General features: G+C 42.0%; 1 protein-coding gene across 1 annotated transcript in view; it reads left to right on the top strand.

The window, feature by feature from the left end:
* Positions 1-27486, top strand: part of MYOCD (myocardin) — a 254043-nt gene that overhangs the window by 187920 nt on the left and 38637 nt on the right. The window contains exons 2-5 of the mRNA XM_061175437.1: positions 5954-6019; positions 15915-15970; positions 17420-17495; positions 19935-20096. Of these exons, the coding sequence (XP_061031420.1) occupies positions 5954-6019; positions 15915-15970; positions 17420-17495; positions 19935-20096 (360 nt within the window). The remainder of the gene's footprint in view (positions 1-5953; positions 6020-15914; positions 15971-17419; positions 17496-19934; positions 20097-27486) is intronic.

The following is a 27486-nucleotide window of genomic DNA, read 5'->3' as shown; positions in this document are numbered from 1 at the left end:
TCTCTGAGAAATACCTGCTCCGTTTGTTCACACTGTTTTGTTGAAGTTTGGAGCCTTTCTTTCATGGTGCTGACATTCCTCCCAGGTTAGGTGATTCTTGATTGTACCCTCACGTATGCCCTGTGGATACCTGTTAGACTGTCTGAGGCACAGGTGAGCACAGTCTGTGGGGAAAAGACACGTTGCTTCACAGTCTGAAGCCCACCACTGTGTCTCCCAAGATGACTTGTTTACTGCTCCCACCTGGAGACAGTTTCATCCCACATAACCAATGCCCGATCCAGTGTATGGAGGGGTACAGGACATAGTAGGGGCAGACCTCTAGCTTTGGTACCCCAATTAACAATCCTGTTACATTGAGCCTTAGACTCCCTCCTGCTCCAAGGCAAGGAGGATTCTTGGCATGGCTTTCAGTCACTCACTTGTGTATGTCTTGGGATGAGTTTTCCAGTCCAATCAATTCCATATTCATTTTATGTCTCAGAGATTACTTACAGTTCCAATACACTGAGGAATCCCCTTTTTCTTTCCCTGTGAAGGTATAGATTTTTTTAACTATCATTTCTGTTATTTATAGCAATCAGTTGTGTACTCCGTCTGCCATCTTGAAACAGAAAACATTTACTACTTTTGCTGCTAAGAAGAGAGAAAAGGATAAGAAGTGTAAATTAGTATAAATTAGAACTTAGCACCTAGAAACAGATCATGGCTTATATTAGAACTCTAATAAATGATGAAAGCAACATTACAAATCAGTGAGCAAAGGAAAATTCTTTAATAAATGGCAGAGATATATGTAGTTTGCCAACTATTTGGAATAAATTAAAGTCATAGTCTAGCCTCAAACCATACATCAGATTCCACATGTGGGGATATATATATATATTTCTCCCTTCATATCACCAAATTCTTCCAGTTTTTTTTGTTCAAAAGTGTTTTCATATTTTTCTCTTTCATTCACTTCTATTACTTTAATGCAGTCAATCTAAGTCAAAATAGCTTTATATCTAGAGAACTGAAGCAGGCTTCAAAATGGTTGACACTAGTAATGGGATATCTCTCAAAACTTTTTCCTTTATTGGATTAAGATCTATGATAAATACAAAATAATTGAGGATTCTTACTTACTTTTGGTGTAATATATAGAATATGGAAGTTATTTGACAGAGAACTTGCAAAATCACTTATTCCAATCACAATATTTTGATAGAATTTACTAGTAAAACAATCTGGGCTTGGAGGTTTTTTTGAAGGGGGAATTTTTTGGTAATCAGTGTAATTTATTTATTAAATATAGCATATTCAGATTTATGGTTCTTCTTGTATCAATTTTGGTAAGTTGTAGTTTTCAAGAAATTTTATCTAAATTGTCAAGTTTATTGGCACAAATTTGTTAATGATATTTTCCTATTATCCTTTCTAATGTCGAGGGTCTAGGGTGGTAATAACTCATTTTTTAATTCCTGATATTGGTAAAATTTATCCTTTCTCTTCTTTTTTTTTTTTTTTATCAGTCTAGTGAAGGCTTTGTCAGTTTTGTTGTCTTGGCAAAGAACCAGCCTTTGGCTTTGTTAATTTTCTCTGGTACTTGTCTGCTTTCTGTTTTGAAGATTTCTGCTCTGATCTTTTATTTCTCTTCCTTCTACTTACTTTGAGTATACTTCTTTTTTAGCTCACTAAGGTAGAAACTTAGGTCATTGATTATTTAAATCTTTCTCCTAATCTAACAGAAGCACTTAAGACTCTAAGTTTCCCTCTAAGCATTGCTTTATCTGCATCCCATAAATTGTAATATCTTGTATATTCATTATCATTCCGTTCAAAATATCTGTAATTTCCCTTGTGATTTCTTTTTTGACCTATGAATTATTTAGAAGTTATCACCTAGTATTTTCCTAAATAGCACATTGGTTCCCATTTCTAATTAATTCCAATGTGATCAGAGAAATACTTTATATGAGTTCAGTTTTTTTTACATTTATTGAAACTTGTTTTATGGTCTAGTATATCTTGATGAATGTACTATGTGCACTTGAGAAGAATATTTATTCTGTAGTTAGTGGGTGTAGAGCTCTATAAATATAAATTAAATCAAGATGGTTGATATTGTTGTTCACATCCTCTATGTCATTAGTAATTTTTTATCTAGTTCTACCAAATGTTGAGAGAGATCTTAAAAATCTATCATGATTTTGAAATTGTCTATCCCTTTAATTCTGTCAATTTTTGCTTCATGTAATTTGAAGCTCTTATTAGATGCCTATCCATTTATAATTGCTAGGTCTTCCTGATGAATTGTCTTTTTTATAATTATGAAATGTCCCTTCTTTATCTCTGTTAATACTCTTTGACTTAAAGTATATATTAACTGATATAGCCATTCCACCTTCTTATGATTACTGTTTGTATGGTGTATCTTTTTTCCATCTATTTGTTTTTAACCAATCTGAGTCTTTATGTATAAAGTGTGTCTCTTGTAGACAGCATATAATTGAATATTGCTTTTTTAAAAATCCCTCCTGATAATCTGCCTTTTGAGTGTTTCACCCATTAATATTTAATGTAATTATTGATTACCACTTTATTACTCATTTTCTGTTTGTCCCTCTACTTTTTGTTTCTATTTTCCCCATTTCTTGCTTTGTTTTGGATTATTTGAATATTTTTTAACATTCCATTTTAATCTATTTATTCTTTTAAATTATACCTCTTGGCATTTTTATTTATTAGTTGCTCTAAGGATGAGAATATACATAATTAACCTTTCACAGTCTACCTATAGTTAATATTATACTACTGCATGTAAAGTATAGAAACCTTGCTGTCATAAAGGGCCCTTTATGTTATAATTGTTACCTGTATTACGTCTACATGCCTTAAGAACATCACAAGACAAAGATATGACTTTTCTCTAAACAGTTTATATATATATATATATACACACACACACATATATGACGTATATATTTCTTAAACTTAAGAAGAAAAAAAATCTTTAAAATTTACCCAGCTAGTTACCATTTCTGATATGCTTTCATCGTTCTTGAATATCCAGGTTTCCTTCTGATATCATTCCCCTTCAGCCTGAAGAATTTCCTTAAGCATAGTAGTAAGTAATAAGGAATTTACTTCCTTATTGTAGTAAAGTCTGCTGGCAACAAATTATCCTGTTTCCCCTTTACCTGAGCATACCTTTATTTCACCTTCATTCCTAGAGGATATTTTCTATTCTGGGTTGACAGTTTCATGTTTTGTTTTCATTTTGTTTTATTTTCTGGACTCCATGATTTCTGCTGAGAAGTCTGTGGTTATTTAAATCAATGTTTCCCTTTATGTAATGTGTTGTTTTTCCTGGCTACTTTCAAGATTTTCTCCTTCTAGTTGGTTTTCAGCCATTGGATTATGATGTATCTAAGTGTGGTTTTCTGTGACTATATCTGGTTTGGGGTTTGTTGAACTTTCTGAATCTGTAAGTTTCTGTTTTTCACCGAATTTAGGGAGTTTTGGCAATTATTTATTTTTCTGCTCTCTTTCTAGGACTCTAATTAGCTGATATTAGACTTTTTGATATTGTGGCACAGGTACCGGAGGCTCTGTCCACTTTTTCCATCATTTCCCTCTCTCTTCTTCAGTTTGCTCTGTGTTCAAGTATACCGATTCATTACTCTGATATTCATTCTTTTTTCAGGCCTTTCGGTGAATTTTTTATTTCAGATATTCTACTGTTAAGTTTCGTATTTCCATTTGATTCCTTTTTATGTGTTCTGTTTTCTTGGTGAGACTTCCTGTCTTTACATTCATTTCAAGTATGTTTTCTTTTACTTCATTGAGCATAGTTGAAAATAACTAAAGTCCTCATCTGATAATTCCAACATCTGGGTCATCTCAAGGTTAGCATCTCATTATTGTCTTTTCCATTTAGAGTGGGTCACATTTTCCTAATTCTTTGTGTGTAGAGTAATTGTGCATTGCATCCTGGACATTGTGAGTCTTATACATAGACTCCTACGGTCCTCAGGAGAATGCTGATGTTTTTGTTTTAGCACACAGTTAACCCAGGTAGAGTCCCACTTTAAGCTCTCTCTTGCCTGTGTGCACAGATGTTCAAATTCCAGTTTAATTTTAAACCTTTGCTGTGCTGCTTTGAATCTGTCCCATGGAAACATCATTAATGGATCAACCTGAAACTTGCAGAGATTCACACATGGAATTAGGGAACCCCCTCCTTCTCCAGCTCCTTCCCTTGCTGATTTCCCCCTTACTCCCTGGTGGGCAGCCTTGGTTGTCTGGGCACCTCTTCCTGATTCCTCTGGCCAGAAAGATGAGCGGGTTTTCTATTGGAGTTTTAACTACCTATGACCTGCCACTTCATGACTACAGGCCACCCTCAAGGCAAAACCCTCCCACCCCAAAAGGAGAAACTCACCCCCATGTAAGTCACCTCTCCAAGTTTCAACTCCTCCCTGCAGTCTGCCTGATTTTGTCACTATTCAGAATCCTCAGGTAGTTACTTTTCACATTATGTTCAGAGTTTACGGTTTTTATCAGTAAGAGGGTTGGTCTGAAGGAGGGCTTGAATAATAAACGCTCATGTCGTTTTCATTTATCCACAAAGTAAAATAATTTAGTCCTCTTTGTTGTCCAGTCCTAAGATGGAGTCATATGAGGCTATTCAGTGAAGCACAGTCCGGCCACCAAAAGTAATTAAAAGTATTTCAGCAACATTGGTTTCTCCCAAAGAAGTTTGGTGAGAAGCCAATTCAAAACCCACAGCAACACTTTTTTAAGTTGTCTTCCTCCGTTACTCTCTCAGTATATCTTATGACTGCATTTGCTCTGAAGCCTCACTCTGAAATACTAAATAAACTTGAACATCAGCCCATATATCCTTTTCATTTTTGCTTCTCTTCTCTCCATTCTAATTTTATCTTCATAAAAGCAATGCTTATTCTCTCTTTTCATTATCAGGTGATTAAACCAATCCCTCTCGTTGAAAATTTCTGCTCTTTCTATTCTTATCCTGAGCAACTTAAACCCAGGAACCAAGATGGCAAACTCATAAGCTCCCTGAGAAAATGTAAATGTCCAAAGATGGGTATTTTTTTAGGAGGAAAGGGGGTGAAGAGGATGAGAAAATCATAAATACTATACTCATAATATATATATATATATCATATATATAAGTACTTATATGTATAAATATGTATAATATATATAGTCTGTGCTGGGGATAGTAACAAAGTTTTATAATTTATAGTTTGGACAGATTACAGTGTTTTAATTTTTCTAAGTAAAGCATGACTCCAATAGCCCTTCTCTGAATTTCCAGGTGGATTCCAAACTCTCATGATACTCCCATGTATTGATGACTTATGTGCCAGGCACTCTGCTAAGCGGTCTGCGTACACAGTTTAATGAAACTATATAGCAATCCTGTAAGGCAGGCATTGTTCCCAGTTACAAATGAAAACACTGAGGGTCAGAGGGGTTGAACAACTTGCCCAGAGTTACCCACATAGGAAGGGGCTAGAGATGGGATTTGAACCCAGGTGAGACTGGAGAGGCCAAGCTTTCTTTACTCCATCTCCTCTTTTGAAATCATGGCCAAGTTCCCAGCAGTGTTTGATGGTATTCACCTCCCAGGTGGTATAGCAGGGGAAGACAGAGCACGGTGCTGTGAAAGTAACATTCACTTCACAGAGGAGACAAGTCTTCTAGTCTCTGGTTGTTACCCACTTGCTGCAAAACCCTGCAACCCCCTCAGCTTCTCTCATCCTTCCTTCTACATGTCTACAACAAAAACGCAAGTCTCCTTCACGCAGACTTTCAGAACTGTTCTAGAAATAACGCAAGAAGAGTGATGCAAAAAAAAAAAAAAAAAAAGTACAAGGCAAATAGAAGTGATTGCAATCAGTCTTAGCCCAACTCACAAACTAACACTTGCTTTTCTAAGTTTTACAGTTACGGCTTCAACAGAGAAGGACCCAAGAACAGCTGGCTAACCAAGGCATCATACCACGTGAGTAGCTGTATCTCTTATTGACTGATCTGTACCATGGGACCGTGCAGCTTGGGAGCTGGAAAGCACCTCAGAGGTCATAGTCTAATTCCATGGATCAGTCTCCCCAGATCCTCACAGACTCTGTGTCAGCAGGAATCCCAGACCTTGGAGGCTTAGCCCCAAATGCTACTCACCTGTAAGGGCTTCCCTTTAATCATATAGGTTGTACCTAAAATTCCAATGTGGTGGTTTGTTTACAGGACAAACACAATTCTATGGGCATCCATCCCTCTCTCCTACTTTTAGAATTGGATCTAATCACTCTTCTTTCTGGAAGCATCAATCACATCATCTTTTTCTCACCTCCTCGGTTTCACTTCTGTTTGGGTACTTGAGTCCACAAGTAATTGAATATTGTCCAGTGCTTCCTTTCTGGAATAATGAGCGGCAATACCATTCTAGTGTAAACGGTATAACATTGAATTACTGGCCATCATTTGGGTCAAAGAAGAAGGATTATCATATCTTTTAGAAGATACGTTTGAAATTTCCTTCCAGTTTAGCAATTGAAGCTAACTTTTGGTTAGCTATAGAAACAGGAAAAGTACTGGATAAATGGAATCACTGTGTAAGCTCCTTTAGGTGACACTTTCTAACTTCTCACCCCAGCAAAATTTAAAAGTCAATATCCGTAATGACTCCTGCAGAAATCCAGGTCCTTGTCATGACTGTGGCTTCAGGGTTAAGCATGCAACAAGCAAGCATGTGCCCTTGATTGAATGTCCTGCAGGTAGTAACCTTGGTGCCCTGTGATCCAAGGTCCAAACAATTTAAGTGTTGTCCATGCTTCAGAACCAGAACAGAACTAAGAATATTTAAGTCCCTTTCCTTTGGTAATTCAGGTGAAGTTCTTTGTTCATGGCTAAGCCCTACAAAGAATAAACAGCAGGTGACCTTATGGCAGAACAACTTTTCTAGAGGTTTGCTAAAGCACAGAAGAAAGATCTCACCTTGTAGTTGAAAGGCTGCTTCAATAAAATGTACAGTTAGGATGAGAAACCAAAGGTACAAGTCTGTGTGGCCTGTTTCATCTCAGTCAGCCCAGCAGGGCAGGTACTAAAACACAGGAAAGACCAAGAGTCTGTAGACTTCAAGACAGATAAATACGTTCACACTCAAATGTGAGCAGGCCAGTCTTTTTCAGAATCCTGGTGCAAACGCGTAGAATCGAATTTGTTTAACCACGTCTAGAAGAACAATTCACTAAGAATGAAGTGTAGACAAGTGTAGATCCACCAGGATCCTCTCAGTAGACCACAGTCTCTACCACGTGCCCTCAAATATAAGATGAGCACATCAGTTTCAGTGGGATTAAAATAATCTGTTCCTTCACGGGTTTTTCTTTCCCTTAATTCTGGAAAGGCAATTGGAGTAGAGAGACCTGGTACCTTTGCATCCCCTCAAGCTGTTCACAGCTGATTTAAAGTTTAACCTACGTGCTTAAATAATCCAAGCCTGGGTCTTGCAGCTGGCTTTTGGATGAGAATAAACTTTTGTTTTTAGGTTGCTGGGGTTAAATTTCAGGGAATCAGTGAAACACCTAATAAAAATAGGAATGAACCCGATGGTACCTTTTTACATAACACCCTTATGTAAGTCATGCAAATTGAACGTCCATTTGTAGAGTCGAGTCCAATGAAGATATAATATTTTGTTCTCCAGGATTTTCAGAATCAAATAGTGTACATATTAACGAAATACTACTTGACAGAAATTTTGCATCCATAGCCCATTGTATGATTAAGATAATTGCTGGAGGAAAGTCCTAAGAGTAATGCAATGATATTTCTTTTTAATTCAGCAAAATGAGAAGGGTTGACTAAGCATCATCAATTTTCCTTACTCTTTAGCCATCTCCTCTCCAGGCTTCCCAAGGGTGTCGATTCTGCTGTGGGAAAATGTCAGAGCCGCAGCAGGTGCACCCTGCAGGCCCAGCCCCTAGACCTCGATGACTTAGTGCTTCTGGGGAAGCCAGACCCAGACGAGCCTCTGCACCTGCTGAGAGGCTGGGGGCCGAGATGGTAGCCTCATCAACCCAGACGTGAAACATGCAGTCTGTTTACTCAGTGCCCCCGGGGGTACGTGTGTAAAAGCAGCTGCTCCAGAGGAGGGAACAGGAGCCCACAGTCTCGGGGTCCTTTCAACTCAATCAAACTCAACACATTTCATGATGAACTTGACTCTTTGCAGGGTGGTATGCCAGGTGCTGTGGGGGGCCACAGTGAGCAAGACCGTCCCTCGTGGAGACTCGAGATTTCAGGGGAAAAGGTGACAAGAGACACAGATAGTGTAAGTCAGGGTGAAACTAGTTATGTTCTACAAGAGAGCTCTTTATGTCTTCGTTCTATCATTTGAATTTTTTGATGTGGAAGGAAAGAGGAAAGGAGGAAGGAAGGGGGTAGAATGGAGGGAAGCAAAGCCAGTAGTCATTGGAGATCATCTAATTTTGTGATTTTCAATGTTTTTTAATAGTTAAAGATATTGTGTCTGTGTATATATATATATATATATATACTCCCCTGGTGGCGCAGTGGTTGAGAAGCCACCTGCCAAGGCAGGGGACACGGGTTCGAGCCCTGGTCTGGGAAGATCCCACATGCCACGGAGCAACTAAGCCCGTGCGCCACAACTACTGAGCCTGCGCTCTAGAGCCCGCGAGCCGCAACTACTGAGCCCGCGAGCCACAACTCCTGAAGCCCGCACGCCTAGAGCCCATGCTCTGCAGCAGGAGAAGCCACCGCAATGAGAAGCCCGCACACCGCAATGAAGAGTAGCCCCCACTCGCCGCAACTAGAGAAAACCCGTGCACAGCAACAAAGACCCAATGCAGCCAAAAATAAATAAATAAATAAATTTTTTAAATTTATGAAAAATAAATATATATATATATACACACACTGGCTGGAACAGGGTCGGGGTCCTCTGTCCCATTCACTCGGCTCACCGCATCCCTCCTAGATGACCCTGATTATCCTCCCCAGAGCACTGGTCCTCTTCAAACAGAGTTTGAAAATCCCTGCCCTAGTCCAAGTCTCATTGTCTTTAACCTCCATGAAACCGAGATTGGAGAGGCCTAAGAGGCTTTTCAAACATCCCAAAGCCAGGGCCCAGTGTGGTCCTACTTACAAACCTGAACTGTGAGACTTTAAATGCACGCACAATAAAATTAGTAACACAACCTCACGTTATCCATACATTGGAAATAATTGCAGTGCTCCCCCTGAATTTTCAGCCTTGTCATAAATTGCCTAAATGGAAAGCTTATGGCCAAGTGAATTGTTCATTGTCCTTATGGTATTATCGGATGGCTCTGCAGTTTTTAGCTGGTCAACAGAAACACCTGCTCTCCTTGGGCAGAATTAGTCGTGAGTTGTACATTAGATTAAATCCCAAGGGCATTGTCCATTGCAAAAAAGGTGCAGTCCTCTCCTAGTGCGGCAGAGCTGAGGCCAGAGCCCGTGTCTCCTGATCCTGGTATAGGGCTCTTGACTCAAATATTCAAAAGGAATCACTGGAACTTTAAAAGCACTTCCTTAAGTTTCTATCATCAAGCATTTTGTGGCCAGAAAAATTCAGTTGGAATTTGGGAAAATAAAAACATGTATATGTGAAAATGCCAAGGAAAAGCCCATGGTTTTAATGAAATGGCTTTGGGTTCTACGTCGTAATCTATGTCTCACCATGACCAAGAGTGAATGGAAAATTCCACTGAGTTTGCTCTATGGCTGGTCTCATTTCAAATGCACACCAAATTGATGATTAAGTAGAATGTTTCTCCCCCACTGACTCCAGTGGGACCATGTGTGATTTTCAGTAGACTAGTGAAACTGGTCCACATGGATTGAATTTAATTTCTTCCTGCTTCATGGGCTTGCATCCTGCAGGTTTCAAAGTTGCTGATGAGTAACCAACAGGCCACAGCAATCAGAGAATCAAAGTCTCTTTTATAATCGCCCTTCATCACCTCTCTTAAGCATGTACTCATATCTTACTTGTATATATTATAGGTTTAGGATTTTCCCCTTCCGGTGCTTTGAATGCACTTAAAGGCATTTTTCCTTGAATTTAGTCAAGGAAGGCAGGGTTCTGAGATCAGCACACGGCCCCTCGAACAACTTTAAACAGTGGGAAAGGGTTCTCGGGCCAGAAGCATGGGCCCAGGTTGGCTTCTAAGATTGCTTTCACATTTATAGTATCAGTGGTGGAATTCGCATTTTCACAAGAGTCGTGAAATCTGAGTGAACATTATTATGTGAACATAATGCCTCTCAACATTAACATAGAAATATTACTTTAAGAATATATTGTTTGGACTTCTCTCCAAAATCCTACCTCTGAATCTCAAAATGGAGATTTCAAATTGCCTGCTTGTCACCATCAACTAGAGTTCAAAGGGATGGCTTTGCCGCCCCTCCCTGCCAGGCTCAAGGCTGCAAGAGGACATCAAGGTTCTCTTATTTTCTCTTGCCTTTGAGACAGAGCCCAGGCTCCTCCTCTGGAGACCTATGGATGGGGCTCAGATCTGTTCATTATTTCTCAGGCAGATTTTCTCCACTATCTTCTTCTCTCTGGGCACCACTCTCCTGGGTTGAATCTTAAATACCGTTTTATTCCAACCATTTCAGAAGCCTTAGTGCAGAAAGACGATCAGCTCTGAGTTTTCAATGCAAAAAAAAAAAAAAAAAAAAACGGTCATAGAGCAACTTAGTAAATATCTCGACCATCTGCTGGGAGGAAGGCCTTATGGAACACAGAGGAGTCAGACGTGAATTCTGTTTCAAAGAGCCTACAGTCCAGAAGGTTCCCCAAATCGCTCCTGCTTAGTTATCCCCATTAATAATATTGGACAATGTCCCACCACTACATGGAGTGAGTTTCTGGGAGAATTGAAGGAAATAGATGACTTTCTCTCCGTTTCCTTCTGCTACTACAGTGGGGCTGATCTATATGAACCCAGGGGAGAGAGGAGGGAACATTGAGTTTATTCTCCGGGATTATAGAAAACGAGATTAGAGACCTGAAGTGGATTACAGAGGCCCAGGGGCCCAGAGAGGCTGCGACTTCTCCCCAGAGACTCAGAGAAGGCACCGCTGGCCAGAAAGAAGCTGGGCAGCCGGGTTCCATGGTCTGATCGATGTCAATGAATGGAAAGATACGATGAGCTATCTGTGAATGGTGCTGCCTTTATTTGTTTTGCAGACTAATCCAAGCCTCAGCAGACACATACTTACTGCAAAGCCTTGGTAAATCCCTGAATTCTGTGATCCTCCTCCTGAATAGCAAGAAGAATGACGGGGCAATTCCTCTACCCACAGCACATGCAGCTTCCTGATAGTTTTGAGATGTTGACGGGGCAAAGTCTTCCTTCCCTTCCTCAGTGCCTTCATCTGACTTGGCTTCTCCCCACAGCACCCTACGTACCACACACGGTTGGCTGTTTGAGCAGAGCACTGCACAAGGGTTTCATCTGTCCCTCTCCCCTTCCTTCTAACAGCTCAAGTTCAGAGATAGGAAAGAAAAGGCGCCCTGGATTTTCATGCCAAGCCCATTCGGGTCTAAAATCCTCACTTCTTTATTTCCCTCCCTCTTTCCTTCGATTTTCTAGTTCCTCGCTCCTTAGAAACTAGTAAACCAGTGATGACAGGCACCCTTTGAATTTGTCTTTGAACCCTTCTGAGAAACTCCAAAGTATTCATGTGTGATGCATTAAATTCTCCAAGTGTGCAAGCCAGGCCTTAAATATTACAAAGCTCCTTTGGGAAAATGCACTCTTTTCAGACCCCTAAGGCTATCCTTTGGGTACTGAATAGGCAATCTGTTGCCAACCTAAAGAGTTAAGACAATTTCCAAAGCATTATCACACACCCATAGCGTGGATCCCGTTTGTTTGGGGAAAAAAAAAAAAATTCATGGTCCAACTTGTCCTTAAAAGCAGAGCCAAGAGAGGACTACTAGATCCATTTTGTAAGTGGGAAACGGAGAACACAGGAAACCTGTCAGACTTGTTCAAGGCTGTACCAAAAATAGATGGCAAAGCAAGGACAGAGCCCGAAGGGAAGGCTCCCAAAATGTTAGTCACTTTTGAAACTATACCCATTACTGCCATGGGTCTTGCGTTTGAGTTAGTTTTGTCTTCCTCCCAAAGAACGCTACATGTGTGTATTGTTAGTCCATATATCTGTCTTTAATTAGTGGCATATAAGCTTACCAGCCGGCGCTTCCTGATGAGAACGACCAGTTCTAACCCAAGTTATTCTGATTCGAGACAGCAAGTATGAGAAGTGGCAGTTTCACTGAACTAAGCAGCCTCTTTCTGGGCAAACACACTCTCTTTCTTCAGCTTTTTGAAATACTGAGAAATCAGTCCTAGACATCATTCCCCGCTTTTTGAACTCTCAGTTTCCCAAGGACTCTAGAGAAGCACCCACTGGCCTTGTGAACGCCGGGGCGCCAGGATCACCCAGAGGGCGTGTTCCAACACAGACCCCTGCGTCCCTCTACGTCCCACCTGAGCGTTGGATTCTGTAGGCCTGGACATCGGTATTATTAACAAGTTTCCAGCTGCTACTGAAGATGCTGGTGCAGGGGCCACACTTCGAGAACCATTGCTCCATTTGTTGCCTAAGATGCGGGCTCTTTGATGCTGCCTCTTGGTCCTTATCCGTATACCAGTGGAGCTGGGTTCTCCCCTGCAAGCCTGGACGTGAGGGGCCCTGGGAGAGAAGGCAGGCCCTGCCTCTGCCACCAGAGCTGCTACCAGCCCCGGGCCCCTCCTCTGTGAGAGCCAGGCCCCTCTCCCTGACGGATTGTCTACGGCCTTGCAGCCTATTTTCTCCTTTTGCTGGGCTCCTGTAAGAAGCAGGAGGTTAGCAGCAGGGGACCTCAGGAGGCCTGTTCTTATCTTGGGATCTTTTCCTGAGCTCTAAGTAAGCAAATGTTTATACACACAGCTGACCCAAATTAGCTGGAGCCGTGGGGACAGAAATAGGAACAGCCCCTAACTAAACTCCGCGGCGAGAACATGAATTCCCCTGTGAGAAGCGATTCATCTTCCTCCAGGCAGAATGAGTTAGATGTGGGGTTGACTGAATTTACAACCGTATTTTAATTTGAGATCACACTGACTTATTTTTTTTTTAATTTAGAAATCCAAATTCCTTTTCAATCCTAAATGTCAACGTCCCTTAAATACAAAATTTTGCCATTGGATACTCCCAGGGCTGGCAGCAAAGGAGGTCCTTTTTTCCAAAAAGTCAACTGGGGTAGGGGGTGCATTATGGCTTTCGCTGGCCCTCAGGGGAGGTGGCTAAAACCCGCATTCTCTGGAATCACAGAAAAGGCAAACGTCAATCACAGGGCCCATGGCAGGCCAAGTGGTGCCCCATGTAACACCCCTTAAGCCCTGAAAAGAAGAGCGTGGGGTAAAACACAGTATGTGGATTCTTTAGCTTCCTTCCCAAGTCCTGGCTAAATGGGCGTAGCCTCTCCCACCCTGTGGCAGAAGGTCCCAGAAGACCTTTGTGCTCCTGGCCTTGGAGAACTGGACTGTACAGTCATTTCACAGGGGAATAGTTAACACCAAGAAATGATGATTTATAGCTCTGCAAGCTAAGATACAGGAAATGCAGTGTTTCATAGAAGAATTAATAAGTTCCGCAAATAAGAATTGAAAAGCCTCAGGGATAAGAGAACCAGAAGAATTGCCCCTAACTCCTAAGCCCAATTAAAACCGATTGAGTTTGGAATGTAAGAGCAATCTCAAGATAGATTCATGCTGTTCCCTTAGGGTTGCTTCTTAAGGCACAGGCTGTGTTGCTCTTTTTAACCACTTAATAAGGCCACACTGAAATCAATTCCTTTTCTGGATTATGGAAGAGATTAAGCCACACCAACATATAATACCTACTTAGGTGACCACCAGACTGTCGGACAGAGGTGCAGACCTATGGGTTCAGATTGTACAGACTCACCAGGGCCCACTGGACTTCAAGCAGATTCGTAGCATCTGGTCGCCTGGGGAAATGGGAGATGGTTTCAAAACTCCATCAATATAAATTGCAACTGTGATCAAGTGCAAATAACGGCAAGCCTCCTGACTCAGGATGAGGGCCAGACCCAAATCAGAGAAAATGCATGAGCAACGTGGCAGGCCTGCACAGTTTCCCAGGTGATTCCTCAGAGCCACTGAGTGAGGAGACAGGGAGGGGGAAAGAGGCCATTGAAAAGGGCAGGGTTGGCAGAGAGGCTCATTTTAAGAGTGAAAAGCAGCAAAGAGAAACTGGGGGTGTTAGATCAATGGGAAATACGATAGTCAAGCAACAATTGATTCTTTTTGTCTTATAAGAAAGGAAGCCTCTCGGTCTCTGGTCAGATTGAGGAGGATGGTGCTGGTCCGTTCTCCTTGGCACAAGGCAGCCAGCTGGGACTCTTCTGTGCGTTCCTTTGGTCAACATTGCAGATGTTGGGGTGAGACAGGAAGACTTAGAGATGCCTTAGTAGCTTCCCAAGCAGCATCCTCAATAGAGGATAACGTGGTCGATCAGTTGCCAGGACCACAGTGGAGTCTGCCTGCTGTCCAGCAAGCCCGTCTGAGAGCTGGGCTCAAATTTGGCGTGGTCTTAAGGCTGAATGAGGCACACACACTCACACACGTGCGCACACACACACATTCACACACACACACAGCCCCAAGTGCCCATCTGGCTAGAAATCCAATTTTTTTATGCCAGCCAAAGTTTGGAAGAATATTTTCTTGCCTGCAGCTTGAGAGTTGACATCTGTGGGAGTAAATATTAGAAATCTGGATCACGTGATTCGCCCACTGGTCCAGACCTACTATCCAGAAAAATATTTGATGCAATTCTCTAACCTCTGATCCACCTCATCACTTCTGATGAAAGGTGATCCTTTATGGCTTCTGGTTGCAGTTGTTCCAGGGGATCAGGAAGACCAGTAAAAAGGTAGAATTTTGCCGAACGATGTTCTACTGCTTTGCAAAGTCAAAAGTTCAGTGCATCGTCGTGAGGAGTTGCTGGGAGCTGGGAGGAGGAGGAGCAGTGGGTCTTGGAAAGAAGGGAGGCTGGCGTTCGGTCCAGGTTGCTTCCGGCTGCTGTGAGCTGTGAGGGACCAGTGCCCTGTCTACTGGTTGTTAGTGTTTTGAGCATCACACCCTGAAAGAAGTTAGGTTTTCAGACGACCTAGGCTCCTAGCCCTACCTGTGTGACCCTGGGCGAGGCAGTCCCGTTCCGTGGGCCTCTGTTTCCCCATTCCGCTCAGGCTTGGAGCTGTATTTCGCCGTCTCCGAGGTCCCTTCCAGCCCTCAGAGTCTGATTCTGTGCTTCTCACTCACTGCCCTTTGGTTGCATGTTCCTACCCCACCAGCCAACTCCCTGAGCCAAAGGACAAGTCCCCTCCTGCAACGTGGGACACGGTTCCTCCACAGACTGCGATCTCCACCCAGACTTGCGCACTCAAGGGCAGAGCGAAGTCAAAGAGGGTGGTAGTCACCCCAGTCTCCCCTAAAGCTAGAGCATTGCCTGCTCTCCTCCCCCAGGCCTGTCCCTCCTCAGGATCTTGGAATGCCCTGTCTCTGCCACTTCTCTTCCTGTCGCGTATTCTGTCTTTGCTGCTCCTCTTGTTTGAGGCTGACGTCCGCCTTCCTCTGGATTCTCCGGCTGCAGGGAAGCTGGTGACCTCCAGGCCTTTCCTCTTCCATTGCTTGTGGCCTGATGAAGGCCATCACATCTCCATCACACCTCCACTGTGCACCGCTCGGCAAGCACACCGGCAAGCACCGCGACGCCGCTCCCGGCCCCAAGCCCCCTCTGCTCACGTCTGTGTCTTTCTGTTTCAGCCCTGAAAAGCCCACCTGAATTCCATGAGCAAAGAAAACGTTTGGATAGTGGCAAGGTAACTGTTTGCGAACTCCCCACCTTCCTGAACTCAGACTCCAGGCTCTGGATCTCTGAATGCTAAGCTTGGGGGAAAGCGGGTAGGATTTCTCCTACAAACTCGACCAATTTGCTGGTCCCCTCCCCGCACGCCATGTGGAATCTTCCTCCTAGAAACTGAAAACTGTGGAAATGGGATCAACAATATTGGCTTTGAAGCTGCTATTTATGAGCTTTAAGAAAATGTCCCCCATCTTTCTGATGTCGGGGGGTATCCCTGCAAGGATGTGGTGGGGGTCAGAGAGACATGAAACAGGGAGGTAAGGTGTGTGGGCAAGCTGCTCTCTCTTTCATGACAGGCTTTTCTCAGCAACAATCAGATTATTTTAAATCCAATTCAGTGGTAGGGTAGGGCCTGCAGATACAGAGCTTATTCACAGCTATTTAAAGGCAAAAGGAGTTCTGTTTATTTCTCTTTCTTTTAGCATTTGAGGGGGGAAAATTGGTGTATATTCTGTACCTTCAGAGCAAACCTCTGCAACTTGAATTTATCAATACAATAAGTGCTATTGAGCAAGCATCAGCAGTGTATGTAGAAGGAAAGGCCATTAGGTATCTTTCTCCTGGGATGTCTTAGCCTGGCAACTAGTGAGGGGAGGGGCTGGAAGACGGAGCAGAGCTCTGGGACTCTTCAGAGTCACTCGTGAGAGGCTGGGGTTCCTACTGCCTGGAGAATAATCGTCTTTCATCAGAACTGGAGTGATCCCCAGACTCCTCTCGGGGGCCAATTAAGAGATTCAATATAGTGGGATAAAAACCCAGAACTAGAAATCAGGGCCCTGAGGTCCAGTTGTGGCCCTGCCACAGCCAACGCCATCCCTACAGACAACTCCATCATCAAGAAAGCCATGAGACTCAGTAAATAACTCATCTCTAAGTGTCCTCCCAGCTTACAGTGGGTCTCAGTCTGCAGGATTTACATTTTCACGTCTTGAGAGAGAGATCAAGGGCAAAACAGGAGGAGGGCACATGTTGTCATGTTATACTGGATGGATTGAGGTTACATTTCATCTCTGACTCTAGTTAATTTGTGACTCTTTTAAGAGGCAATGGAATAAGATTGGCTCTCATGCAAAAGCAGTGTAGTATCATCACAGTTTTATTAATATTTTATGATTAGGTACCTGCCTGGCCTTTAAGTTTGGAGCGTTGAGGTGGACCCAAGCTTTTGACCTCTTTATCTCATTTTTCCATCCTAAAATTATTAGAGGTTTTTGTGAGCCCTCCTTCATCAAGACGTAGGAGAACAGAGATATTTGCATGTTGCGTTTGTCAAATAAAAAACAAAAAACAAACAAAAAGAGACTTTTTCCCTTTGAGAGAAAAGAGGTCTCTTTTAAAGTTAAAACTAGGTGAATCAACTGTATGAGGTTGATAGCAGAATTCATTCTGTGTTTGTGTCTGACAGGCTGAAGACACCCTGAAGCACAAGGTCAGAAACAGGTCCGACCGTGCAGACGTGGTGAAAATGCACATACTCCAAGGTAAGGTTGCCCGAAGTCATAAACTGGGGCCCATCAGTGGGAATGGAACGTGGGCCATTTTCCAGGGTTCTTTGTCTCTGCACAATTGCTAACTCCCCTTAGAAAGGGTCCCCTGCCATTCCAAAGTGGTGGTTTTGAGCTCTCATCTAGTCATTTGAGGCCATGTAGACGGTCAAATTGGGAAGCCATATAGTGGCCAAGAAGTACCAGACTTGGCATTCATTCTGAGCAGTGCCACCTCCCAACTTTCTCTGAGCACATAGAGAGTGTCCAACATATATCAACTTCCTTTAAAATGTCCATCCTTCATACCAGTAATAAATGTCTAGTATTGTATCAAAAAAATAATAATCAGACATACAAAGATTTATGTACAATGATGTTTATCATGTAATTACTTTAAATAGTGACACACTGAAATCAGTGGAACGTCCAAAAATAGTAGACAGACTGAATAAATTATGCACCATCCGTGTGATTGAATAACTTGCAGCTACCACAAATGAGGCTTTAAAAGAATCATGTTTTAATGAGAAAAGGCTTATAAAATGATGTTTAGTGAGGAGACCAGAAAACAAAACTATATTTACAGTCAAAATCAGGGAGGCAAAAATATATACATAAATTGTATTTACAGTCAGATTCTATGATGAAAAAATACAGATTTACCAATAAATACTGTATAAGTAATTAAGAAAGATGCCCAGTTATTAAAAACAGTTGACCCTAAGTGGGGAGTTTCCTAATGCTTTCACTTCTTTTGCATAATGTTTTAGCGTTTTCCACACTTATAACAATACGTATGTATAATATTATAATCAAGAAAGCATTATCTGTTGTATCAGTCCAGTCTTGAATTAAAATACCAGGCTATGAACCACAGAAACCCCAAGTTTAGTCTCTGTTGGTTCCCATGAAACCCACCCTTCCCCCCAACAGAAATTGGAAATTGGCCCCCTGGAGCACGAAGGATCTGCTAGATACAAAATGACCCTTGCCCTCCAAGGGTTCATGGTCTGATTTTGGAAATAGCAATATAAGATTAAGGACCAATGCTTGTAACTGCTGGGGGTAGTCGAAGCAGAAGGAAGCTGTAAGAACAGGAGTTAGGAAGACTTTGTTAGGGCGGGGAAACAGAGTAAGCAAAGGTACAAAGGTGAACTCAGGAAGATGGGGGGCGGGGGGCAGAAGGCAAAGGACCAGGCTTGCTGGAGTGGTAGTTTGGGCATCAACCATCTCAGGTCATGTAGGGGGTGGATTCGGTTTGTGGCGAGCCTGCGAAACCGGACTGAGAGACGGATGGAGAGGACCATCTTGGAGGGGATGCAAGAAAGGAGTGTTTTCTGAGGATGAATCCTGTATGGCTGTGCAGGATGGGTCAGAAAGATCCCTGAGGCAGGGGGTGTGGCAGAAGCCCTTGCACTGGCCTGACGGGTAGTTGGGAGAGGATTTGGGCTTAGAAACTTCCATTTTTCGGTTTGGAATATTGATGTTTTCTCCATCCCACATCGAGTGCTTTGCAGATGTAGCTTCTACGCAAGTCTGACCTGTTGCAACCATGAGACATCCCTAGCCCTCCCCTGTGTGGAGATTTCTAGAGCAGCGGCCAGACACTAAGCCTGGGTTAGTAGATGGATATTAATAGAACAATAGGACCAGGACGTCTGTAAAGGTCTCAACTTCTAAATTTGCAGAGTTGAGCGGAAAGCTACAAACTCTCGTGGAACCCTCACTCCCAGTCCTGCGTTACAGCAACCACCGGCTCACAAGATTCTCTTCCACGTTCTTGCACAGAAATAAGTCAGGGCCTCACCCAAAGAGGAATAGAGCGGTGATTTAGGGCTTCTCAGTGACCTTTCCCACCCTCCCAAAGATGAGAAACTGCCTGTTGGATAAATTCAATTTTTTTAAATCCCTGTTTAATTAAATAACTATTCCCCCCACCAAAATTGTTTTTCTTTTACAACTGGACCTGGACATTTGAATCAGTTAGTATCACAACCTCAACAAGTCTAAAACTCTTGAGAAGTCACGCTACTACAATTAATTATAATAATAGATAATATTTACTGCCAGCTCAGCCTGGGCCGGGCAATATATAGACAGGATTTGCATGCAGATGCTATAGTTTAGTGTCAGCAAGCAATACAGGCCCCGTGGACTACTTACTTACAGAATCGCCAAATTGCACATTTTTTTTTCCCCAAAATCCTCACAAAGCAAGTTTCTCTAACTCTTCTGTGCTTCTTTATTTGGAAGCGTCTAGTCTTCGCTGCTAATCCATGTGAAATGAGGATGATTGCATTGAAAAATTATTAGGATGGTGGAGTACAATGTGTCAGAGTGTTTGGGTTACAAAAGCAAAACAAAAAACAAAAAAAAACCCCACAAAAATGACATCAAATTCTAGAGCTGACCCTTTTGATTTTAACCCCTTAGGCTCCACTGCAGAGAGATCCGTCCCAACTGCTCAGATGAAGCTGAAAAGAGCCCGACTTGCAGATGACCTCAATGAAAAAATCGCTCTCCGGCCGGGGCCCCTGGAGCTGGTGGAGAAGAACATATTCCCTGTGGATTCCGCTGTGAAAGAGGCCCTAAAAGGTAGGTAGCACAAATGAATGGCACGCTTCCCTCCGTGCTGAGGTCTGAGGGCCGCCATGGCTCTGAAATGCTGGGGCCCTGGGGGCGAAGACCTCTCACTAGACAAGAGTCAATCCATGGGTTGCTGTTCCAGAGTGTCCCCCATAACCAGAGGTCCGGGGAGTGAGGAGGAAACTGAGACCCGCTCACCCTCCAAAGTCAGGTTAACATAGACTAGCCTGGGTCTGGTCAAGCAGGTGGGGGAGCTGACTTGATTTTAAACCTCAAAACATCTTCCCTGCAAGGTTCCATCACTTTGGCGTCATGGCACTCTCCGCCCTTCCTCTTTTAAAGGGGCGTAGAGTGGCAGAGTGGAAAGAGCGCTGGACCTGAATGGGAAGACCCGGACGCTAAGCCCAGTTCGGGTGCTGTGGCTTGGGGCTTCCCCAGGTCCCTTCACTTCTCCAAGATGAATACCCAACCAGCCCAACTCATCGGCTCTTGGGAGTGAGGTTCAGTTCTTGAAGCACGTGAAAACTCTTTGACAACACACATGCGTGCTACAGGGTTGAAGTACAGATACTTAAGGAGGAGACACAAACGTTCATTCTCTCGTCAGCTGCGTAAAATCATTTTGTAGACCTTTGGAACCGTTGAGGCCACATGGATCCAAACAGCCGGAGGGTCCTGAATTCATTCACAGAGGTGTTGAGGTGGAATCTGGGAAAACCATGGTAGAAGGAAGAAAGGGAATCCTGGCATTCCCATGGGCAAATTACACTCTTCCAATGAAGCCTACAAAAGCTCTAAGAGTTACTGATATATAATAAGCAATGCACATTTAAATGTTTTGACACATTGTCCAATATTATGCCTAAAGATGTTTTATTAAATGCTAAGTTCATTGTTAAACTTATCCACATTCTAAAATCTTGCATCCAACCAGTCAGAGGCCACATGAGTTTTGTATTTGGAACATGTAAATATGGAAGAATCAACTCTAGGGGAGACAGTATTCTCATCACTGCCCATTAAATATCCCACCGTGGTTTTCTCTCTTCTTTACTCTCTCCGTCCACACTAGATATCCTGTGCCTTTTAAACTTGGACTAGCCCAGTCAACAGTGCACCATCCCCGTCTTTACTTGGATGAGATCTAGGACAGAAAAGATCTCTATCGCGTATCTCTTATCATTTATTAAAACATTATATTTATTCCATGCATGCAAATTTATCTTTGATTTTTATATGATAGGCAAAAGATCTCATTTTAAATTGCCTTCTTTGGTTTATAGAGAGATGATGTTTTTCCATGTAATTTTGTGTCATTGGCAATTCGTGGCTATTCCTTTTTTCTACTGGGCATTTTCTTCCCTCACTATAAAAGCTATATATATATATATATATATATTTAAAAAAAAAAAAGCTAATCCTCCATCTGTCACAGGTATTACACATCCTTTTACAAGCATGTCCTTTGCCTTTTATTGTTGGCTTTTCTTGTTTGTTTGTTCGTTTCTGTCCTTTGCCTTTTGATTTTGTGTGTAGTGTATTTTACCTATAGCAGTTTTTAATTTCTGTATAGTGCAATCTCTTAATCTTTTACTTTGTAGTTTCTGAATTTGTTATTGCTTATCGAAAACACTTCCTACCTCAAGAATAGGGTTATTCACCTATACTGTCTTCTAACATGTATATACTTCATTTTTTTTGTTTGTTTAAAGATTGTTTTGTGATCTCAGATTAACATCTTTATTCTTTTTTTTTTTTTAATTTTTATTTATTTATTTATTTATTTATGGCAGTGTTGGGTCTTCGTTTCTGTGCGAGGGCTTTCTCTAGTTGCGGCAAGTGGGGGCCACTCTTCATCGCGGTGCGCGGGCCTCTCACTATCGCGGCCTCTCTTGTTGCGGAGCACAGGCTCCAGATGCGCAGGCTCAGTAATTGTGCCTCACGGGCCTAGTTGCTCCGCGGCATGTGGGATCTTCCCAGACCAGGCCTCGAACCCGTGTCCCCTGCATTGGCAGGCAGATTCTCAACCACTGCGCCACCAGGGAAGCCCTATACTTCATTTTTATATTTCAGTCTTTACTGCATATTAAATTATTTCAGTGCACGGTTTAAGAGACAGGTCTAATTTTCTTTTTTCCACAATTTTAGTGGTGTATTTTATAATTTGTCTTAATATCTGTCTTCACAAGTTTCTTTACATTGGTCTGGTTTTTCTAATGTTTCTTGGCTACTCTCACAAGTATATGGTGGGTGAAATTTAGAATCAGTTTATTATATTCCAACTTCAGTCCTATTAGAATTTTGTGTGGGATTGCAGTGAATGTGTAGGTTAGTTTATGGTGAATTCATAGGTTTAAAATATATTAATTCTTCTGAGGCAGAAAGATAGTATCTCTTTTCACCTCTACAAGTCTTCTTTTATTTCCCTTGGTAAGGTTTTTTAAAATAAATTCACATCAGTTATTACTTACATATTGGAAACCTCTTAATTTTGCACATTTGTTTTGTAACTGGGCATCTTTGAAGCTTTTCTTAATTGTTCCGATAGTATCTCATTTTATCTTTAATTGTTTGCATGGGCAATCACATCATCTACAGATAATGAAGATGTGCCTCCTGGTTGTTTTTTCTTTCTGCCTTGGAGCACTGGCTGGTTGTTGAAAAGCAACATCATGGAATTATTAATAAATTACACAATTAACATCATTTTAAAAGTTACATGCAGTATATTCATAATATAAATTCAATATAATTTTATGTATTTTATTTATAAATTAAATATTTGTATTTGTAAATGATATGTTATAATAGTATAATATACTATAGAAATCTAATTATATATATTTTATCATATATAAAATATTTATATCATGTAGGTATATATCTTACATATAAAATTATATGTGTGAATTATATAAAGCACGTACAGTTTATATTATTTTGCATTATGCAATATTTCATTATATAATTTAAAAATGATTGATATATTACATAGTAGACAGTTATTATTGGTACATTGCCAGTGCTTCAAAACCAATGTTATATAATGTTATATATTTGTTATGCTGATGATAACATTTTTTTTTTAATTTTTATTTATTTTATTTTTGGCTGCGTTGGGTCTTCGTTGCTGCGCGCAGGCTTTTCTCTGGTTGCGGCGAGTGGGGGCTACTCTTCGTTGTGGTGCGCGGGCTTCTCACTGCAGTGGCTTCTCTTGTTGTGGAGCATGGGCTCTAGGCACGCAGACTTCAGTAGTTGTGGCACACGGGCTTAGTTGCTCTGTGGCATGTGGGATCTTCCCAGACCAGGGCTCGAACCCGTGTCCCCTGCATTGGCAGGCAGATTCTTCACCACTGCGCCACGAGGGAAGCCCAATGATAACATTTGTTGATTCAGTCTTCAGTGGGAATTCCTCTGGTCATTCACCTCTAAATATGACACTAACTTGTGCTAGAGGTAGATATTCTAAGGAAGTGTTTCTCTATTCTGTTCCACTAAGAATAGCTTGCAAGATGGATGCTGAGTTTTTTAAATGCTTTCAACACGCATGAATAGATGATCATATGGGTTTCTTTCTTTGATCTAGCAATGTGGTATTGCTATCTTTCCTAATCATCCTTGCATTTCTGAAAATAAATCCTACTTGGATTTTTTTCCCTAGAAGTTGTTAGTATTTTATTTGAGACTTTACATCTCTTTTGTTGTTAGTTGGGATAACAGAGGCTGCTAAACAAACCACAAAGTTTCAGCTGCTTAACAATAGACGTTTATTTCTTGTTCACAAACAGTCCAGAGAGGGTTTTCCTCGATAGCAAACCCTTCAGACCCACAAGCTCCTTTGGTCTTGCTGCTCCACCATCCCCCAGAGCCAGGGTGGCAAACTTTTTCTTAAAGAATAAGCTGAGGTCTCTAAGCTGTCACAGCTACTCAGCTCAGCTGCTGTAGTGGGAAAGGAGCCATAAGCAATATGTAAACAAATGGCCATGGCTGTGTTCCAATAAAACTTTATTTACAAAAACAGACAGCAGGCTCACAGGCCCTAATTTTGCCAACCTGTGCCCTGCAGTCTCATCACCCTCTGGATCTAGCCAGTGAAGAGGAAAGAAAAAATGAAAAGGTCCACCCACACATTTAAATAGCCTCAACCTGGAAATGAACACATCACTTCCACTCACATCCCATTGTGAAAACAGTACACATGGCTGGCAGGGGTGGTATTCCCGGGCTGAACAGCGATTTCACAGCAATATCTCTATACTTCGGAAGGGGGAACATAAAATCTGATGAACAGCTTTTAGTTAAGAGTCTGAACAAGAGTCGTGCTGTGGGTATAAAAAAAAGAGCATCTGAGAGGTAACTGACGTTGCATCATTAGATGACCAGTAGACTACGTCGATGTGAACAAAAGGAAGAGTCAAAGATGACACCGAGGCTTCCCTCTTGGTCAACTGAGTAAATGGCAGCCATGTATCAAGATTGGGACCGTGAGTGGAGGAGCAGATCTGGGGAGAGGTGATGAATTCCCGTTTCAGCTGTTGCAGCTGATAGGTCTACAGGAACTCCAAGGGCAGGAATTCAGTAAGCAGTAGGGTCTATCAGACTAGACTTCAGAAGAAAGTATTGGTCTAGAGCTGTAGACTTGGGAGACTTTAGTGTGTATGGTAATTTAAACTGACGGACTCGATAAGATTGCCCTTTCATTTATTTAGTTCTTCATTTAATATTTATGGAGCATCGTCTATGTGTCAGACACTAGACCTACAAACATTTATATATTTTATCATATATAAAATATTTATATCATGTAGATATATATCTTACATATAAAATTATATGTATGAATTATATAAAGCACATATAATTTATATTATTTTGCATTATGCAATATTTCATTATATAATTTAAAAATTATTGATATATTACATAGTAGAAAATTATTATTATTGGTACATTGCCAGTGCTTCAAAAGCAATATTATATAATGTTATATATTTGTTATGTTGATGATACCATTTTTAAAAAAATTTTTTTTTATTTTATTTTTGGCTGTGTTGGGTCTTCGTAAAAAACCTACGAAAATTTCTAGAGCTTATATTATAGTGCGGGAGACACAAGCAATACACAAAACCCATAAATAATTATATATCCTAATAAAAGGTGATAGATGCTGTAAAAATAGAAGTTGTGCAGGGTACAGAGAATCAGGAGTGCCCAGTAGATGGGGTATGAAGGGGGGACTGGGGGTATGAAGGATGTATAAGAAGCGAAGAGGGCTAGGAAGCTCTCATGTAGGAATATGTAAGATAGAGGCAGGGATCTGTGAAGAATAAAGAGAAGGCGTAGCTAGCGAAAGAGGTGGAGGATATAGGTTGACCTCATCCAAGGAACGTCCGTGCCTCAGCCTCTCTAGCGGTAATCTTTCAATGTGCATGAATTTCTACGGGCAAGGCCGTGGCATCCTATGAAGTGTCATAGAGGCAGAGGGAGTTGCTCAGCGACCAGTTGTAGAGACAGCGCTCTGAGTAGCCCTTCCAGTGGTGGTGATGATGCAGACCCCTCACCTATCTGTCACTTCTTGGGGTCACATCATCCACCCTCGGTGAAGTGGTGACTCAGGGCTGTGGTTTTCTGTGTATCCTTCTCCCGGCATCTGTGTATTTTTCCTCCTCTGTGCACGTGCCTTTCCAGATGTGTTTACATTTTCCAGCTCCCTCTGCAGCTGTGCAGCTGTGTTTCTGCCAAGCCCTGAGCGAAATACTCATTGTCTTCCTCCCTCCCGGTTTTATTCAAGACCAACGCTTCTCCATCCCAAAGATACAATAATCCAGAAGCTCTCTCAATGCAGGGGGGGAAGGATACTGTAGACAGGGAACCAGCCCCTACTCTGGGATTTGTCTTCTCCTTCCCAGATGTCCCCCCTCTTGCACTCAGCTGAATGACTATAGCAAATCATTTCCCCCCAAACTTTCCTCTCCTTTTTTGGGGTGCCAGCTAGCCATCCGTCTTCCAGCCTGCAAGTTTATTTTCTGAGTCAGGTAGAATTTTACAGATTCCAGGGGGAGGAAACATAGGCTTGTGTGACCAGAGTGACGCAATGTGGATGGAGAGGGGGCCTTCTGATTTTACTGACACAGAAGGAGGCTTGGGGCGCCTCGTGGCTACATCTCAGAACATACACCTGTTTCCCTGTTTCTCCTTCTTAGAAAACCTCTAACAGCTACTCTCTCTCAGGCCAGAACTCCAAATACAGCAAGTATAACATTATGTGGGAGTGATGCTTTATGAGAACGGAAACTATACACTGGAGTTGAGCCTGGCTTTGTTCTGCTTACACGTGGTCATTGTCACTTAGCATCCCTCAGTTTTGAGAGCCCTACTCCAAGCTTGTTAATCCTCTCTCTGGTCATCCGGGTATCTTCTTCACTTGCCAGGAGCATCCCTTAGGTACCAAGGAAGCTGGCTTCTGCTTGGGTAAAAGAGAACCGCAGCTGGCTTTCCCAGCTCTTCAAACAGTGGAAGGGTCCCGGCATCCTGCTCTAGTGGACAAGCTCCTCCCCCTGAAGTGTCCTCATCTTTTCCTTGAACTGAGCCAGGCTTCCCACCTGAATGCCTGAGTCTGCTTTTCAGCTCTTTTTTTTTTTTAAATTGAACCTGTGATTCAGAGTATACAGCGCCATTATCAAAGATAAAGCGGTTCTTTTTATCACCGTAACCCTTCAACACAGGAAAGCAACATTTCTGTCCGCCAGGGATGGCCCAGAAGTCATCCATTTACAAGTGTCATGTACATTTTTCTAAAAGATCCTACGCTAGTCTTTGCTCACCTATAAGCCCAAGGCTCAGACTTTATAACTAAACAGAACAAAAATTCTTGTTTACTAAGTATCCAGTCATTCTTCAGAGACTCTGGAAGTCTGACCACTCTCTGATCATGCATTTCTAAGACAAATAGACAATAACCACGGCCCTAAGGCAGATGGTAACGTCGTTTGCTTTGGCATAACTTTCTCATGGACAAAATCTGTCATTCCGTAATGAGAAATTATTTCCAAAGTGTGAATAATCCTTGAGGGAAAGAAACACACGGAGGCATACGTGATAAATACTTTTCTGAGGAAGGTTCTGGAAAGGGGGTGGGAAAAGAGAAATAGGAAGCCGGTAGCTTTGAGGGGGGCGGTGACAGGGAGGAAAGTTCGGGTGCTCTGAGACAGTGCTAACGTATCTTTGCCCACCTAAGAATTTGTCCCTGGAGAATTAGCCTCGAAAGCTGATACAGGACAAGTGTTTATGCAGCTGAATTGTTTTTCACAACTCGTATGTTCCTAGCATCATGGTCTATCTAGAGACTTAAAGCCAATTTCTAAAGTGCCTGGGATCTGAGGAAAAAGAAAGCTTGTTC

This window comes from Eubalaena glacialis, chromosome 19 (assembly GCF_028564815.1).
Source record: "Eubalaena glacialis isolate mEubGla1 chromosome 19, mEubGla1.1.hap2.+ XY, whole genome shotgun sequence".
Taxonomy (NCBI): Eukaryota; Metazoa; Chordata; class Mammalia; order Artiodactyla; family Balaenidae; genus Eubalaena; species Eubalaena glacialis.
This window is presented reverse-complemented; position numbering and strand designations above follow the sequence as displayed.